Source organism: Ruditapes philippinarum, unplaced genomic scaffold, assembly GCF_026571515.1.
Source record: "Ruditapes philippinarum isolate M1 unplaced genomic scaffold, ASM2657151v2 ctg2679_1_1_1_1, whole genome shotgun sequence".
Taxonomy (NCBI): domain Eukaryota; kingdom Metazoa; phylum Mollusca; class Bivalvia; order Venerida; family Veneridae; genus Ruditapes; species Ruditapes philippinarum.
Window position 1 is genome coordinate 31,273 of NW_026858373.1, and position 20,585 is coordinate 51,857.

A 20,585-nucleotide genomic window follows, 5' to 3' on the forward strand; every position below is an offset into this window, starting at 1 on the left:
AGTTTCGGATACTTAAAAGAATCTATTACGTACAATATTGTATGACTATTTGTCTGATATTTGCCCACATGTTTGTGTCTGGAATAATGATAAACCAGCGCAAGTATGTCTGCAAACAAAAACATCAAGACAAATAGGGGTATACGAAAGTTTTTATTGTTCAAATCTGAAAGCATGACTGATTGTAAAGTGTCTAATATGACACGAAACCCGCATGGTTGTTGGTAAAATGATTAAATACATAAATAAATGATGAATACATCTTTACATCTGTTGCACATAAATTATTACAACATTTTATTTTGTAACGAATATGTCATGAACTCAATTATTTATCAGTGAAATGGTAACTTTGAATAACATATAAGTATCCTCAAATCAAGCATTTTAATATAATCAATATACAGTAAATTCCCAAGATAATTTTATGGTTAACCCGATTTGTATTACGAAAATATCATTATATTAGTTCTATATCTGTGTTGTTTGTTTATGTGCCAGAATAAGCGGGATATAGTTATTAAGAATTATTTTCAGAATATCTTCAGTTTATAACTTCAATGTAATAGCACAGAAATATCTGGAACACTGACATAAAAATTGGACGTCACAGTTGTATTATATAACCGTTGTAAATGTCGTCACGGTGGCGTAGTAATGATATCCTACATGTATAAGCATTGGGAATTTTGTCAGGATAATATATTGCCCGATTATTACTTGAATTTGTTTTAGTGTGAATTTGTTGGATGATATAAGCTTATTGAAACACTTTCGAATCCGTTCCTGGAACCAACCAGTACCAAGCATGCGAAATGAATGTATACGATTCTTGCTCAACGAATCGATTACTTGTATCTGGGCAACAGTTGTTATATTACTAGCCATAGGTAAACATGATATAGTCTAATTTAAATAGAATATCATATACAGTACATGTACATAAATAACACGTAGGTTTGTGAGTGACAGTAAAAATACCATCTCGAGGAAAGTACGGTTACCCGAGTCGTATACTACCCCGAACGACTACTTAATTGGGCCACTGTTTCTATAGGTTTTTATTTTCCAATTTTGTACTGTAAAAAAGTACTGTTACCTGTGTCTCAGTACCAATCCTTTATCACATGATACACTTGAATTAACAGTAAGAATAATTCCCACTTACCTATGGAAAATTAACATAACAAAAATAGTGAGGGGTAATAAAATAAAATGTTGTATAAACAAACAAAAATCGTTAATAATCTGTGTATATATATGTGTCAAAATGCCCTAAACGAATATATATAAAATATAACAGTTAATCAGGCTTTCTGGTTAAATATTATAATACATCACTTTGAGAGAATTACTGTAGAACTAATGCACATATATGGTAACATGTGTAAACGTGAATCCAGTTACAAAGTATATGCATAACACTGTATATAGTAACAGGATACATAAAATAAACATGTCTCCGCTCATTTAATTTTGAAAATGTAATACAATATATTTGAAGCTAAATCTTGCAATTTGCCAGCTGAGAAATTGGCACGAGTTCTAGTCTTTATTTTATTTTCAGGAACACTTTACATTCACAAAGTGCTGGTTGCAATATAAGATTTAAAGAAATCTATTTATATGTTGTGCTTTTTTTTTCTTCAAAATATGCGAAAGGCTGGGAAAATGATTTATTAATTATTTTGGGCTGAACAATAATTTTGATAAACTGAACAAGATACATGTAAAAAGCTTTCAAAATCTGTTCAGGACGTTTCCCACAAAGCTTACATTCAACTATGTTTTTTCTAATATACTGTTGTTATCCTCTGACTGCGTAAACCTCTTTATGAAAAAGCATAAAAGCAATACTAGGGATCGAATTGTGCTCTAAAATAAAAATTGAATAAAGCTACAATTTTATTTCAAAACTTTCAACGTTTTGTTAATACAGCTATAATAAGTGATAAATACTGATAGTGTTTATTCCATTTCTATAAAATCTATTAGAATGTATTTAAAACACCATAGACAATAATAATTTATCATAATATACCGTTATCATTGTTGGAAAATAACCGATAAAAAATCACAAAATGGTTGATAATTTCCAGCACAACAGTAGATATACAGACGTTTTGTTTTCAAACAGATACATATAATCTTTACATTGATATATTTTAGAGAATCTTAAATAGAACCGTCCCTGCATGAATAATAAACATAAGTTTACTTAATGTGAGCTTTATATACTTGAGGTAATTTTATAAGTATCAATTTCAGATATGAAATAGAAATTCGTAATGGCAATGAACATCTTTTAAAACGTATATCAAATAAAATGGATAGTAAGTGTTCAATAAAATTGAATAATCTTTATAGGTATGATTGTAACCGGGGTTTTATTCTATTCATTTTACAAATACATTCTATTTACTGCAGATAACCTATCTATTATTATTATATTTAAAATGGATTTATACGACACGGTCCTGCTCAAATATAACTTTATATGTAACTTATGTTTGATTCTGATATACTTAAAATATGGTTCTGCTAGAAATGCATTAGAATTATCTATTAACACTTAGCCATAAATTTCTGTCTTTATAAACAAGACTTTACTTGAGTTTATTTAGTAATGTGTTCCTAATAAGATGATGTTTTACTGGTTATGCAAGTAGGAAACTTGCCAATGCAAGAGTAATAATAAAAATGTTAATTATGAAAATATACATGTATATGATAACAATAATTATCACATAAGTCACGGCGCAGGAATATAATAAACCCATTTAATATAAACGATATTACACGAGTGTAATAATACTTTGACAGGACGTCATTTGCGTTTTGTACAAAACATAGCGTTAAAGCACATTAATGTAAATTTTTTATTTAATTTGTTAAATAAATTTAGTATTAAGTCCATACTCATTCAATATCTTCAATTTATCATTAAAATACAATGAAAATCATGAAAAATGATAGCAACAAAAATAATTGGAAAACAAATGAATAATAAATTATAAAAATAAGTAAATTTCTTTTCTATCCACTAGTTGATAGCTCTTGAAATTACAAATATACATGATACATGTATATACTACTTTTTGTACCTACTTATTTAAAAATCAAAACTTGTAAAAAGTTCTTGAGAAGATGCATTATATTTTACATCATGTTAGTAAGTGTATTTTATATGACTTGTTTTTGTGAGATTAAAGTTTTTATTTTCATTGATTTAATAACGAGTACATTATCATAATAAAATAAACAAAAGTGAATTGAATCAATTTTATTTTGTTTGACAAAACATGATAAATTATAATGATTTGAGTACAAACATAACGTAAATGAAATTATTTCTGGCTAACACAACAGTTTTTCAGAAGTTTAATCATTCAAACACTTATGCTTAGATATATAAAAAAAATCGGTTATAACAGGAATCGCTATCTGTCGGGAATCTATTTTAGAGTGAAGGGTAAAGCATTTTCGTATTCTAAACCTATATATGCTAAGTTTTCAAATACGATACTTTGAAACAATTTCTGTTTATGACAGGCTTTATCTTATCTTTTTTTTTCATACCCAATCACAAAGAGGTATTAGAATATGCAAATCGTTTTATTTATTTTTTTCGGAAAGAAAGTAAAATATACACTGAAAACCACATTTCCTAGGCAATCAAGTTTTATTGTTGTTTTATTGAAAACTTTTGCCAAATGAAAAGTTTAACTATTGTAATATCTAAAACCATTAATACACCTATCCGGTAAATGTTTTGTTGTGAACGCTCGCAGCAGAAGAACTGCAGCTATTTACTCTTTATTAATATTTACTATTAGCTTTTCTAATCAAATAGGAAATGTCATTGAATAAAAACAGATATCGGATAAATGCTGTTTAAAATCTACATTCAGAAGTATATACAGTATGTTATTTTTCAACATGGATAATATAGAAAATACCAAGAACATAAATACCTTATTTATGACGGCGTACACATTGAAAGAATTCTTTAATGGGAATAATTATTATGTATTTTGGAACATCATGTAATTATAGCAACTAATTTCTTAATACTATCGTAAATATTATTTGTTCTTCTTAAACAGGTAGACGAAAAAGCGCCTATAGAATCGATGGAATTCGACAGGATCAGCACAGTCGGTTCTTACGCTGAAAATATTGAACGAAAATCTGATAGTTTCTCAACGACAGGTGTCTGTGTCATTCCGCGCGAGCTCTTAGCTGTGGAGACATTATAATGCGAACGCTGTATGTTCATTTGTAGAATAACCTAATAGAATATCTTACACAATGAAATTGCCGTGACAGCGCGCGGATATTGGAATACATTTTAGTGATCACATTATAATGGATATCTTCAAACCAATTGTTCTAGATAATCACATCCATTGAGGAGGATTAAAACCCGCATTCATAGGGCTAATCTCCTGAAAAGAAAATTAATAGGATATTTTATCCGGATTGCGTCAGGAAAACGCGAAGCACTAAAACTTTAACAGGATATTAATTCTGGTAGCTGACATTCATTACCACAAAAGGCATCGTTCAAGATGGATGTACGAATTTTCTGAGGACAATGTTTCCCTTTAATGGAAATACATTTTCTGGAATTTCAGTACCAAGGGCACGATTTGGCCGAAGTAGCGGAAAAGGACCAATATTTGAGCATTTGTTACCTACAACAATTAAAGCGACCACACGTGAGAAAAGTGCGGATGTCTTCGATGTGAAAGACAATTTAAATATGGATACAAAACTTGGCAATGGAGTGGAATTTACGGGAAATTTGGACAGCAATTTCGCTGCAAATGTTGAATCGGCGGGAATAACATTAGACTTGTTATCAAATACATCGAATAATTTTTCCGCATATACGGAAACGACGGACTCTGGTTTGAACCAGAGTTCTTGGTTTGGCTGTGATATTTTCAACGACAGTTCTTGTTGGAATACGACGTTGACCGAGGAGGAAGGCTATCCTGAGCATGCATACTGGACGCTGTGCTTAGTTTTGTTCCCTGTGTTCACAGTGTTTGGTAATATTCTCGTGGTTCTAAGCGTGTATAGGGAGCGAAGTCTGCGCCATGTTACAAACTATTTTATATGTTCGTTAGCCGTTGCGGATATTCTTGTCGCTGTGATTGTAATGCCACCAGCGGTGTTCATGGAGGTAGGTCGTTTATTCATTTAATTTTAGAAATCTCAGTTTGAAGTTGATCAAGTAAATGATAAAATTCTATGTAACAAATAAAAAGCATTCCATTTTGTTCTGTGATTTTCACTATCATAATGTAGATTTTAAAGAACGTACAAAACCTCTGCTAAAATATGAGACTACATTGAAAAAACAATTTCCAGCTTCCAAGTTTTCAACGTCTAGATATTTCATAATTTACCTTAAATTGATACAATGAAACGCCAATAATGTTTGCCAATTTCTTGATACCTTAATGTTAATATGTAAAACATATAAAATAAATTTGATTTTGCGAAATGTATTGAAGAAGAGCAAATCAGTTGGTTAAGCAAGAAAGAGAAACACGTCCTACATTCTATATGAATATAAGGTTCATTGCTTTCAAGTGAGGCCATATAAGGTCTTGTTATTACGTTATCAAGTCATTGGAGAGAAGACATATTCCAAATAAACATATTAACTTCAGTGTACATTAATAATTGATTAACTTGTTTATTGCATTAATAGTATCAGGTTCATAGCGAATGTGTGCAATATCTTGAATGTAAAGAAATAAAATGTCGCATGAGTCGCGTTTTTTTCCTGAACTTACAATCAATTCATAGCATATGGTTGTATAAACAAAAAAAGCAATTAACAACTAAGAGTTTCGTAGAACATCTGTTTTATTGTTTTATACTCATTTATCCTCATATTCTTTTTAAGCTTATAGTTTATATGACACAAACATGCAATACCTTTCATATTTTCTCTAAAGAACAAATCATGATAGCTATAAAAATGTTTTCAATTCTAACCTGATCTTTTGTCGTTAGATTGGTGTCTAAAATTAACTAAGATAAAATCTGTTTTTCTTTTCTTTGTTTTTTTCTCTGGTTATCTATATTTCATTATTTTATTTCTCTTTTGAAAAAAAATGTTATATTATTCGGCGTTCAGTATTTCTTTTATATTATATATTACCAAATTTGACCAAACACGTCTTTTGAATATTTTAGAAACGTATTAATAAAATCAAGTGTTTTGATATTTCTTACATAATTTTGGTATTTTTGAAAGAACACTATACAAAAAGTATCAAACTAATCTCATACATTTATGTTTAAGATTTGTCATGCCTGATTCCCATAAAGCTGTTAAATTACATATTTTAAAGATTCACTTTATTGTAACGCATTAGTCGTAAATTACTAAAGAACGCATTCAAATTATGCGCATTGGCAATATCATATTGAAGACATATCTCGTGTTTGTAACGTAGAAAATTTAATCAAAAATTAAACAGCTATAAATAATTACTGTCGTAGTCTTACCTCAAATCAGAATATCAAATAAGATATGTGTCATTAAATTTCTTAATTACCTCGACAAAATCAATTATAAGGTCACTCATTATTAAAAGAATGTTAAAATTTTAGGTTTGTCGTTATTGTCTAACATTGCAATTTGATACAGGCTTTGTGATTCTTCATTATAAAAAACATTTTAACTTGAACCAAAAGAGGAATCAGCTTCATAAACTCCCGTTTAAAATAGTGAGAAATAGAATCCTTAAAATGTCCATAATTCGGTTTGACTAAGCCTGTTCATGTCTACGATGTCCCCACCTTATTGAAATATTTTGTAAGGAATATTTTTGAAACTTACAACTAAATTGGTCTTTTGTTACCGAATTGTCGCTATCGTACTAGGATTAAATTCAGAAATCATTGACCATTGATTAGATATGACTATATTGAATTTATAGAAGAAGCTCTAACATTTTGCAAGAAAATGGAACACAAAAATACTATTGAGCAAAATTTTGAAATAAAGACTGTTTGAAATAAAAAAAAATTAAGAAAATTTGTAAATCTTAACATTTTCCAACTTGGGGGATTATGCAAAATAAAGACGGAATTTGTCTGTTATTAAGTTGATCAATATAAGAGATAAGATCTTAATCAGTTTCGTATGCAAATATCACAGGTTTTATCCAGAAATAATCTCTAATCGTAAACAATCTAACGGGGTTTTGATAAAACACTGTCGTATTTGCAATTGGAAGAGTAGAGGATAAATGTAGAATCTAATTGTACCAATTTACAGAATTACAAAAACATTTTACTGCCGGAGACAAATGAGTGTGTCGGGAAAATGACATTTTACAATTCGCCTAATAAGTTTAACCGTGAAGTGAAAGTATGTTTTAGTATATTTAAGTTGATGATGGGAGACATTTTTCAAGAAAAAAGTGCAAAAATGGAAAGTGCTTCAATGGCATGTATGGAGGAATCCTTTGTAATTCATCATGTTAATGCAATTTTCAAACTACATATCAGTCTGTTATCTGAGTTGAAACATTATTTGCTCATCATCACAAATAATATATTTACCTTACCCATTTGGGAGAAGGTTTACTTCTTTCATAATGTGCAGTTCAGTCTAATTTTCTAACAAGTTAAACCAATCGATCTTTATGTCCTCTTTTAAATCAGTAACTATTATGCATTTGACCGAAATAAGTACATCAAAAGCATGTTGCTCTTTTTATACACTATACTCTTCCGACAAGCACCTGGAATAGATTTGAAACAAAAGGTTTGGCTCTAATTTTTTAATCATTCTTAATGCTGTTTTATTTGCTAAAACGCTATGTTTTTTATCTATCGGAGCATTAAACGTATTTTCGGTACGGTTTTAATTTGATGAAGGCTTCAATTTACGACTTGGTATAATGCTAGGCGGTTTCCACATTACATGAGTAACAAAACATTACAGTTTAGGTGAATAAACTTATTTTTATTCACGTGTTTCTTAACTTAGTTAAATGGTTGTTACAACTGCCCTACAGTTGAACATACCTGATGTTAATCTACGCGCTTAAATTAAAAACGCAAAAATCCCATAATGTTTTGCGTGGATCATAAAGCATGTCTTGTAAAAAGCTTAAATTGGAGGGATCCCGAGAAATAGGACCGATATGTATAATCTTATTGCTGCTTTCATAATAGAAAAAATGTTTCCAGGGTTGAAGTATATCATGATAAGCGGAGAGATTTTCCCCGCGGCCCGTGACTTTTCCACTAAATCTGTAATTACTTTTGACTCGTAATTATAATTTATGAATTGTTTTCTTGGTATAGAAGTATGGTGAGATATGGGGTACTTTCTTAGTCTTAAGATGATATATTGTGATTCCGGGGGATATGTTACATGTTAATGATACATAAATTTCCCGTTATAGTAATCCCGCGTAAACAACTTTCTAGCGTTCATTAAGTGCGCCTTTAATGTTTGGTTATATCTGATATGTCAACGGTACATTTTCAAGAGGCTTGTGTCCAAATATCTTCCATTTCCCGTCAAAAATTAAATATAATAGTGTGAGTCATAGATTATTACAACTTAAACGTTTCTGTTTTTTTATGTTTGATCTTAGTTTCGAAATGAAATTATTTTTCTTTCAGTTTGAAATTACTTTTTTTTTCATTTTTCCTATCAGCAGTTTTGAAAATAAAATCAAAGACTAGTTTCTTTTAAATTCATATAAAAAAACTATATAATAATTATCATCAATCTGAATCTTGTCTGCAATATGTTATAATTTAGAGAGAAAAAATCAGAATATCAAAATAAGAATACTTTCTAGATTGAGATGAAAAGAGATTTAATCTCGGAAAATATTTTTAGCAACTACAGATTTACAATGATCATTGAATAATTTGACAAATATTTCAACTTAATATTTCACGGCAAAAAGTCTTATTGTCATTGATTTTAACCGGTAAGTTTACAAACTTATCAGTTGCAGACGACAAAAAATATATACATAGCATTTAACGCTAGCCAATCGACCTGTGCCGTGGAATTCAATTTAATACCGCTTACCGCCGGTAATGTTATTACGACTGACAGAATTCTCATAGGCCGTGTTGACATAACAAACAAACTTTATTTTCTTGAATCAGATTGTATTTAATAGTACATTTATATATTTCTTGTATTCGTTTTGATACATCTAGGCGTGCTGCTTTCTTTAAATATATATATATTTGAGTACAAAAATGCTAATGGTAGTAATGAGTATGCGTAATAAGTGCAATTTCTATATTTTACCAAAGTTTGCTTAATATGTAGTCACATTTTCGTGAGAAACATTACAAGCAATTTAAACATACTTAACAAGAAATCCTGAATTACAATATGTCTCTCAACTTATTTCAAATGATCCGCAATACCCTCCTAATAGTTTCTACATTAGGAGTCCATACCTTATTTTTAAACATATCTGTAATAGCGATAAGAATCATCCCGAGTATTACAAAACATCACCATAAATATATGGAATAATCAAATAACCATATTTTTAATTCGACATGGGTTTGAAACATTCCACTACTCCTGTATTTCAGTAATGGTTCACAATAATATTTATTTTTTTACGGACAAAATAGCTACATGCAGGGATATAATACCCTTTAAAATCGAGTGAAACGTTTACGTAAAATTACACAGACATTGTCAGCCTTTGGGCAAATGCACAATCAATTTCCATTTACAGAAGCAGCAAAGGCAACCGGTTTCAGACAGAATAGAAGAAAACGTAATTAACACTTTAGACAGAACAATTGCTTCACTGTTGATTATTGTAGCCCTTGTTTGAACATTATGTATAAAGAGGGTCATACGCGTGCGGGTCTTTGATTTTCGATTATTTAATAATTTTCATCATGGAAATAAAGTTTTAACTGATCATACGCAGAGGACATGAGTTATTGTTTTAAAATGTCAAGAATAGTTCTTAATTGCCACAAAGATATGAACAATGGTTTAATGGCGTGCGTTCTTTATATAAAAAGATGTGTGTGAAATTTTCGCAGAAGAAAACATCGCGAGTCTAACACTATACTTTGGAGAAGGGCAAATTAACTAGCAAACAAAAGCAGCTCGTTAAGACAACATTTTGAGAGACAAAATCTTTTACGATACATAAGATAAAAGTTTTGTTTAAATTTATTGATCATTGCAATTTCAAGATATAAATAGAAATACAAAACTTTTAAAGATACATTGGATAAGAGTGTTGTTCATTTAAGATCGACATTTTAAGATAGACAAAAAAGATACAGAAGATAAAAGTTTTGTTTATTGATCATCAAAATTTTAAGACATAAATAGATTGACAAAATTTTTAGAGAAACATAAGATAAAAGTTTATTTTTTGATCATCGAATTTTCAGATATAAATAGAAGTTCTTATATTAAGACGAGAGAAGAAAATATGATCTTCATATCAAGCATTAACATTTTGTTGAATTAATTATTGATCACTTATTCATTATCAAATATAGAGTAGCACTTCTAAGGTTTAGAACCTCTTCACATACGCGTCCGTCGCAAAAAACCGAGTCTGTGATTTTCTGATTAATGCTTCCGAGGGATCACTTTGTTTCCAGATTTTATACTTCACAACAACAGGTATCAAGTGCTGCGTGGCAGCTGTAAAAAGTTGCCATGTACTTCACTTCAGTTTTGTTATATTTTTCTGGTCCTTCGGGATCGTTGATGCCAGCCCTATTAAGTTTTGAGAAATGAGTACCGCACAAGCCGGTGCTAAGGGGGCGTAAGGGATGTTGCACTTATTCATTATCCCCCATAAACAGACTCAGTAAAACCGAGTGTGCAATTTTCAAGTAATTTTGTTGTGATTTATCTTTCCGAAGGATCACTTTGTTTCCAGATTTTTAAGTAACATACACATGTTATTTCTTTGTGATATATAAATGAGACCTTGACAATTCTAAGTTTACTTTCACAAACAATAAAAGCTGAAATAGTGCCATACATATATGAACAAAAAAAAATGCCGGCATACTTTTAACATTGAATTAAAACATTACTAGATTGTGAAACCTGTATATTACGGGCACGACTTGCAGATAAGATATCAATTATTGATGTAGTATTTTCTTGGTTGAGCTTAACTTACATGATTTGTAATATCGTAACAAGAACAAACAAGTAGTTTAAGCAAATAAACAGACAAAGAAATAAAATATATAAAAGGTCACTTTTTACTCTAAGGAGTGGTTGAAAAAAACACATAATGTTAAAGGTTTCATGAGATCATTGTTTTTCATTATTTTACGATACACTTATATAATACACGTGTGTTAATATTGATACATTATTCATAATAAACTATTAACATCCATTTTCTAATGAATCTGGTAGGGATCATCAATTACGAGTATTATTGACTTTGGACATATATCAATCATTGATGTTTAGTGCCTCTGCTTCCTTTGATGCTTTTATAAACGTTGGTTTTACCGATACATTATCCTTTCAACATTTTCGAGAAAAAGAGAAAAATGTTTGTACGTATTAATAGATACGGACCGCCTTCTTTGCTTAATGTGACTTTTCCTACTTGTTTAAGTGCCCTGTTGGGAGCCTTTTTTGTGGTTCTGTGGGACCGGAGTTTTTGGGACTACTTTCTTTAAACGTCGCATGACTGCTTTGGTCTTTGTTTTCATAATTAAAAAATGCATGTATATCATTAAAATAAAACGTAGTTATTTTAATTTTTATCAGAAAAAACGTTCTTGGGAAAAAGCTTGCTTCATTACAAAACTGAACTGACCGTGAAGTAACTTATTTTCAAAGGAATGACAGTCTGCTTCCGGGTTTCAGATGTCAGGACTGTATTTGCTTTGCTATTCAGAAGAACATTATGGTATCGGCCATTCGTAAATTTTTATCATAATTCATTGTTAGTATTGACATTTGGCACATGGATAATACACTGTGCCTGATATCAACCTAATATCTGTATTAAACGTGACATGAACTACGCTAATCCTACATTTGAAAGGAGAAAATAATACAGTTAGTAACACAAAATACCAAACATGGTCCATAAGGGTATGGCTTTATTAAGTTTTATTCGTTATAGATAAGATTCGTTTTATACGATAGGGAAAACCATTAACTCAAACAGACATATAGAATCTAGTTTTCTCTTTCGGAAAAAATATAATGTCTTATAGTTACCGCAATTTGTTTGTTCTTCAAATTCCACTGTTCTTAATGAAACAATTTTGAAACAGTTAAATAACCACTAACAATATCCGTTAAGGTGATACATGGTAGTTACGGAAAGTAACGACACTTGCCGAATTATACAGCTTCCTGATTATTAAAAGTATTTACGAGCTCAGGTTCTTCCTATTACTTTGCCACTATTTTTTACAGGTTCTTACAGCCTGAATTACATTTCATGATTTCAATTAATGATTCTAAACCATTTTGTCATTAAAACCACAAATTGATCCCTAAAATTTGCCATGTTACAATTTTCTCCAAATATATTCTTTTAAAAATGGGAAAAAGCGGAATTTTGTGAATAATCATTTCTCTTTTAAGGAATGAAATCTCCGCAATTAGTCATTGCATACAAGAATAGATTTAATTCACATCTATAAATATTAACAGGCAGCTGCGAGCTTGATTAATGTTTGCTAGGACGAACAGATGCATATACCTTTAAATAAAAGATGGGAAATTCCATATTTTACTCGCGGCAAAGAATTTATCAGGGAAATAAAATTGATAACCTTTAATGAGTTATGTGAAAGTTTGATTTTGCTTTTTCATCATCATTAAAGGAAAGTGAATTATGTAGGACCTAATTGTATGATTTTATAATCAGTTAGGTCTTGAAACTATCTGAATTAAAAGAAAATCAATATGCTGTCGGGTTTTATTTGATTGAATAAGAGTGGAAAATTATAAGATGAAATATTTAATACCCTAGCTGATGAAGTAAGTAAATTAACCTTGCGTATTCTTTACATAGACCGCCATCAAAGCATTATTTATTACATCCACTTGCTTTAGTAAGTGTATTTCCGTTTGAAGGTAAACAATTATAAAGTAATAAAAGCCAATCAAAATTAAACCAACAAAAGGCAAATTAAACAGAATAAAATACAATGATCTATATTTAAAACTTAAAATGCTCGTATAATTTATTTATTTGTTCTTATTATTATTTTTTTTTTTTGCAAAGACTCCTTATAATTCACGATAGTCCCTTTCATTTCTAACCTTTAACATACTTTTACGAATAATATATTTTGATATCCTTTCAATACGGCTCAGAAATTACAAAAATAACCAAATGTAAAATGCGAAAAGGCACTATAAATACGGAAACAGATTGTTAAAGACATATTTGTAAACAAAGATTTGGGGTATCTATCATTATATTAATACGAGAAAACAATGCTATCTCAAGTTTACATATATGTCTATCATTTCCTTGATAGGTGTTTTAGTGATTTTGTTTATCGTCCCTATATTATTCCGACGCTCGTAAAATATGTATCTATTATGTACATTGGCATGACCAGGCCAATCTGTCATACGTCGTGTTATCAACTGATTCCAATATTCAAGCGCCATGGATCAATGACATGGAGATATTATGGTAATGTATCAGACTTATTACTTCCAAAAGAGATATGTTTTCCATCTGAATCCAAGCGCAGTAGGGAATCTGCAAGGGACAAAATGGTATGATTGCGTGATCAAAGCGTATATACAGCCCACTAGATTTCTCTGTGTAAAATCTAAATGTTCTTTCCCTTCTTTGGAATTATTTATGATACACTTTTGTCACGACTGGCAATATTCGTTTTATTTATAGCCAAAGCAAATCAAACTAGGGCCCGAACTAATGGAAGTTTTATTTATTGTTTGATGTGAAAGCAAATAAAATATTATTATGATATGAACGGAGAAAAACGAATAAGACTATAAAAAGCAATATGAAGTTAATTGCCCAATCTTTTCTTGAAACTTCTTAATAGTTGTTTGATATTAAGGTCTGTAGTTGTTTTTTCATGAAAATTATGATGGTCATTATGTTTATTACCGCGTAACAAGATTGAATTTATGGTAAAGTCCTTACTGGGATTGAATTTAACTCGTATAAAAGATGTAAAACTAGAAATTCTGTAATCATAAATTTCTGTATACGATCGTTTAAAGCATAACCTCCGAATATCAAATATTTCACCATAAAGATGCAATTGGTATTTAAGTATAAAAAGCAGCATGCTTGAAATGAGAAATAAACTATGTTATCTACTTATAGAAGGGATTGGTTTGAACCGTAACCTATGTTCCGTATTGTTTATCAATATTTGTATTAAATCAACAACATTTAAATTTAATTTATAGAATAAACAATTGTTATTTATTTAAGTCACTTACAGTGTATATATGTAATATATTTTGATAGATTAAATGATATATAATAACACATTCTCATGTTATAGTGCTATTGTGCGCATAGTCATATTGATATAAAACATATCAACATTTACAAAATGTAGGTTATTCCAAATAAAAATGAAAGTTACTTTGCATTGCTAATAACAAACAAGAGGGGTATGTAATTTGACAAGGATTGTCTCCGAAATAATATTTAATGGGTTCACTGGATATGACAATCTTTGAATTGACTATTACTTAAATACATGTATTTACACGATAAACTTTTTGCACTCTTAGAGGTACATATCAATGTAGAATGGTATTCGCCTTCAATATAGGCAGATTACAATACACTGTATACACAATATATAATAGCTTTTACATCTAGAAATTCAATCATATTATCATTTTATTTTTAAACTTTGTGTAACAAGAAAAATGAGTGCGTTAACTGGAGTGCAGGAATTAGCTACCCGCACTGCAGAGCATGCCCATTGATTAGTTCTTTTTGTCTGGGGTTTACATATTGTGACGACGGGGAAAGGGAAAGCGATAGAAATATCATATCCAGATGCTCGTTCATTGGTTCCTTTTTTCTGGGGTTTTATATTGTGACATCAGGGAACGTGTTTTTATTTTTGACTATGATACAAAAGAGAAAGACAATCAAAACACTCGGCAATCTGATTTATACTCGGGGGCTACGCCCCCTCGTACAAATCAGATAGCCTCGTGTTTCGATGCTCTTTCTATTACTTTTACATCATTGTACAATGTGTTTTATTTATATATTCATTTTATTTATATTTTTATTTATTTATTTATTTATTTATTTAATTAATTATTTAAATATTTATTTATTTATTTTTTTATTTATTTACTTATTTTCTATACGGTGTTGTTCGTCTTTAAGGTTGTGTTATGTAAGAACGTTATCAGTCACTTGACCTCATCAGCTTGTTTGCTGTACTCGTTGTATTTCTCTCTGACATGGGAAGGAAATGTCTGAAAACAAATGCATTTAACTTAACATATTTAAGCCCTCGAAATACTTAATTTGAATGTCTGACTATCGTGTAAACATCTTAATTTACATACATACATACATTGTTTGTACGTTATAAACTAAAGCAGAAACTATAGAAAGTAATTATATTTAAATGTTGGCTGAATTAACTATGTTATCTTCATTATTTTGCTATGCATTCAGAGAGAATGTTGTTGTTGTTGTTGTTGTCGTTGAAAATGGCGATGATGGTTGTCATGAGAATGATTTTACGATGTTGTTTTGTTCTTTATTAAATTTTGGTTTGAACAAATAACGATATTTATCGCCCCCGGTTTAAAACCATCTGTCACGTGACATATTTCCTTTCAAGTTGACATGACATTTATTCCATATCGATCATAACATCTCATCTAGAATTATTTGTAAAAAAAACAGCAAGAGAAATATCTCGCCATTTACAATGAATTCTGCGACAGATTAAAATAATGGCTTTATAGCGGTTTGTAATTAAAACCGTAAAAAAGCACTTACTTGAAACACATATCTCTCATATTTACTTATTCTAATGATAAATGCCTTTATTTACATTGAAGATACGACTAACATCTGTTTTGGAGTATTTCCATCAACATCTGTCTGAATTATATTGTTCACTCCTTTCCAAGATTGATCTCCGGTATCAATATCAACTTAATTTCATTGATTGTTTCTAATTAACTTAACTTCATATCATCTATATATATATCCTAATAAAGGATATGTACTCGATTAATTCCTATTCGGCGGGTTTGTTTGGATTTTTGTTGTTGACATGTAATAAGATCAAGTTCAGTCTGTTTGACCAGCTTCTCCATCTTTTAAAATAATCAATATATTCGATTAGCTCTTCTGTTTGAGCAGTGGCGTGTGCTAAAGGAAAATAAGAATCTACGGATACTTAAATAGTCGAGAATTGCTTTGGAGTACAGGGATTTTGAATCAAGACACCTAGAAATCAATGAACTTAGAAGTGGTGGTTTTGTGTTTCCTTTAGGCTTTTATTGTCCTTGAAAGTAGGAGATGATCATCAGGAATTTTCAAAAGCATATTTGTCTCTGTAAAAGATTCCGCGTCTTATTTAACACTTAATTGCTTCTTCATAATAATGTTAATACAATTTGAAGATATCTGGTGTTTTGTGTGTGTATTTTAAGTACGTTACTGGAATATTTAGCACGAATATTAAGAAAAATTACATTAGATTTGACATTTGATTCTCAGAAGACATAAATACCCATAATAAAGCTATTTATCGTTTAGTTTTATTAAAACTACCATCCTGAACTGTGATGTCGCGTGTTTATTGACGTCCTCGTGCAGTCCTGTCACACCATGAGCCGTAAATCACCTCAAATTTTAATTTGTCAATTTCCAGTTTTAGTAAGCTTAATATTAAACAATTTCAAGTTTGACCCACAACGCATGTTTATGAAAACGTATGTATCGATTGTTACTTAAAAGTTCATTGCTTTATTAAGGGTAGATAAAAAAAAGATAGCTGCATATCTAAGGAATTAGTCCAAAGAAACCTTCATGGTATTATAACGAGCATAGCAATAACCTTACCCTTAATATTTAATTAAATGAATGAGCTGAGCTGTATACATATTAATCTTATATATAAAACTGGACAATGAAGACAGATTATGGGTCACGAACTTCCTTTATTTGATAACAGAATCAGGATACTTAATTAAGTTGTTTGTCAGCGAAAAAAAAAGCTCATGCGATCTTCCCATATTATGATTAATTGAGAATAAGTTAATTCCTTACTATGATTATATTAGTGAGATATATATATGACAGTAGATTTATATCTTATAGTAATTAATTTCTGCTTTATATTGATTTTAATTATTATAACATCATGAAGGTTTGATTGACAAGTAAATAATATTTCTGATGGCTCTGCAAATGCAGAACATTGTTTTTTATGGTTCATTGTATCATATTGATTAATACAGTGATACATTTTGCATTTTAAACGACGCGTGTAGCTATTATTTAGGGTAAAACGTTACACCGAATTTTAAATTCAGGTGTGTCTTAATTATGGTGTAAATGTATTACATTGAATGATGGGTTATGTTGTTTTACATTGAATGTATAGGTATGTGTTTTACATTGAATGCGGGATATGTGTTTTACATTGAAAGGTATGGGTACATTTGTTTCATTAAATGAGGGGTTATGTGCTTTACATTAAATATGTGGATATGTGGTTTACATGAACGTATTAGTTGCCTTTGTTTTTGACCTCAGTTTTAATGTCCATTTAATTCAAAAGTAAAATAAATGTGAAAATCAATGACGACACATCAATGTAAACGTATTATTATGTCGACTCGTATTCATGACGTCATCTCTAAATGCTTGTAAACGTCACTTCTTGCAGATTGACCGGCATGTAATTTCCATTTGATTTTTGAAGCATGTGAAAACAAGAAACAGGAAAACAGTAAACACAAGGAGGTTCAATAAAATAATATTGTCATATCGAATGCCAGATAAACTCTTAAAACGTTTAAAAAGACAATATTTGTAAATGCTCGACTTTCCGTGTCTCTAGCACGATTAATTTAAATTATATTTGTTTACACAGAGGTCGCTATCGATTTATATTAAAATAATAATGGCAGGAGAAAACCAGGTATCTCATGTTAAGTTGTTATGAATTAATTACTATTTATAAAGGCTAATTACCTCTCCAATATGTCAGCGGATCATCTAATTGAGATCTTAATTACTGTTTATTAACGAAACCCTGTCTGTTTACATTTCAATTACGAATCAATACGGAAGTACATCCAAAAAACAATGTATTTTATTTCGTTTTAAAGCTAAATGATGTAGATGAAAATCGAAATATTTCAACTGAAAAGTTATCTTAAAGAGGAAATACTTTGCATCGTATTGTCATGCTATGACAATATAAATATATAATATGTTTTTTTTTCAATTTCAAATACGTTTCCTGACATCTCATCATATATTGAGGTTGCTGCTTTTTTAGATTGTTTAGATATTCCTCGGCCAATGGCTGTCGTCTCGGCATGCTCTTACGCTATGTTAAAATTAGTAGGGTTTAATTATAATACTAAATGTTCATGTTTCGTCATAGGTTAGTGGAATACTTATTTCAATATAATCATTTCTTTGGTCTATTACTTTCAAACAAGTCAAATGATGTCTGATATAAAAACCTGCCAGGAACATAAACGTCTGACAAATTGTTGCCGCGTATTCCTACGCATTTAGATTGGCGTTAAATTTGTACAACTGTTTGAAGAAAAAAGGAAAACAATAAAAATACAATGTTGGTATGTATCTGACTAGTTCTCCAAAATTTCGACGTCTTCTCGTTAATCATATTAATTGAATAACCGCGGGAAACAAGACTTGTTTCTTTTTTCCAGCCTGTTTGTAATTATTATCTTTCCTATTTATTTCCTATTCTACGTATCTGTCACTTTTTTGTTTTCTCTGTCTATGTGATGAATACAAGAATCTCTCGTTCTATTAGTTATATTTGTTTTTTGTTTTTATTAGTTTATTTTTCGTATTACTTTATGCGTCTGTGTGTTTCTCGTAGTTTCTTAATGTTTTGCAAACAAGGAGATAAAAGACCAACTTTTGATGGTAAAATTTACTGATAATTGAAAAATAAATGTCTGATCATATTTTCAAAAAAAAATAATAAACATAAAATGCTGATTGCACTTCTGACCATCAGGGTTGGTTAAAGTTTTATAAATAAGTTTTTTTATGATTAAATATTTTAAAATGGCAAATATTTCCAATTAATTAAAAAACAAACATAATTATCGAACCCACAAATCAGAAAAAAGACGTAAGCCTGCACATTTTATCTAAATTTTGAAGTTCGGAGAAACCTGTAAGAGCAACGAAGACATGACTTGTTGCGAAAATTGCAGACTAAGCAGAATTTGGTCATGTTTAAGCTCAGAGTGTAAATCCACTGTCTTCTATCATTTTAAGAAGTTGATCCTCTTTCGTGTGAAAGCTTCCTCCAAACTGAAATCTCATCGATTAAAGGAGAAGAAAGGTATTGATAAAAGCCGAAACTATATCGATGAATTGTTAAATGTCACTGTGTCTTTAAATAAATGCATTTATGTCGACTACAAGCAAACGATAGCTTTGTTCGGAAGGATTTAATGTATTTTGTATTCAAACGACGAACAGTTTTAAATAAAAATCTCTTAAACCTTCAGACGCAGAAACTGAGTACAAATTTGTCTTTCCTAGTAGGACAAAATGGAATTTTTTCCATCGTCTTAAAGTGACATTTAAGCCAGTTGATGGTAAACGCAAGAATGAATGTTTAAAGGAGCTTCTTGTAAAAAGGTGTATGCCTTTTAATCACGTGGCCGCTTTTGCTTATCTCATAATCTATTATTATAATTATTATCTCATTATTTGACAACAATACTGGTTTGTTCTGGGGAGTTGTTCTAATAACCATCGGTTTTTCTATCCACAAAATCGAGCTCAAAGTAGTATAATGAAGACAAGAGAAGCAGGTTCAAACAAACATTTCTGATCAAAAGACTGTGTTAATTAAGAATTTAAAATAATTTTGATATATTTATGCTAAGTATTTTAATCATCGTAAGTTTTCTATTTATATATAACTTTAAAAGCTTAGCAAACATTAATACGTTGTAGCACGCTATTATAATTAATTCATTGAAAAGCTTGACAGCAAGACATGTTTCACGGTTAATAGTTTATGTACGCTTTCAAGCTCTGCATATATAATTCTAAATTATATTTAATTATTGCCCTTTTTCCGCAAAATGCTAATATGACAACCGACTTATTTACCGTTATATTGATCGTCTTTATTGAAATTATACAGTTACAATGTCCCTGGAGTTAGAAGTTTAACATTTCAAATATTATGTTACCATCATTTTCGGAGATTATTAAACACACACTCTCTGAACAGAATTACCGATGTTGTTTAACGTAGTACTGTGACAATAATGTCGCAATGTATGAATGATTTGTTTTGTTTTATGAGAGTTT

At 30.1% G+C, this 20,585-nt stretch overlaps 1 protein-coding gene across 1 annotated transcript in view; it reads left to right on the plus strand.

Moving 5' to 3' along the window:
* The first annotated feature begins 3,927 nt into the window (after positions 1–3,927).
* The window catches only part of LOC132753000 (dopamine D2-like receptor), a 65,145-nt gene continuing 48,487 nt past the window's right edge, over positions 3,928–20,585 (plus strand). The window contains exon 1 of the mRNA XM_060743412.1: positions 3,928–5,191. Within this exon, the coding sequence (XP_060599395.1) occupies positions 4,598–5,191 (594 nt within the window). The 5' untranslated portion in view covers positions 3,928–4,597. The remainder of the gene's footprint in view (positions 5,192–20,585) is intronic.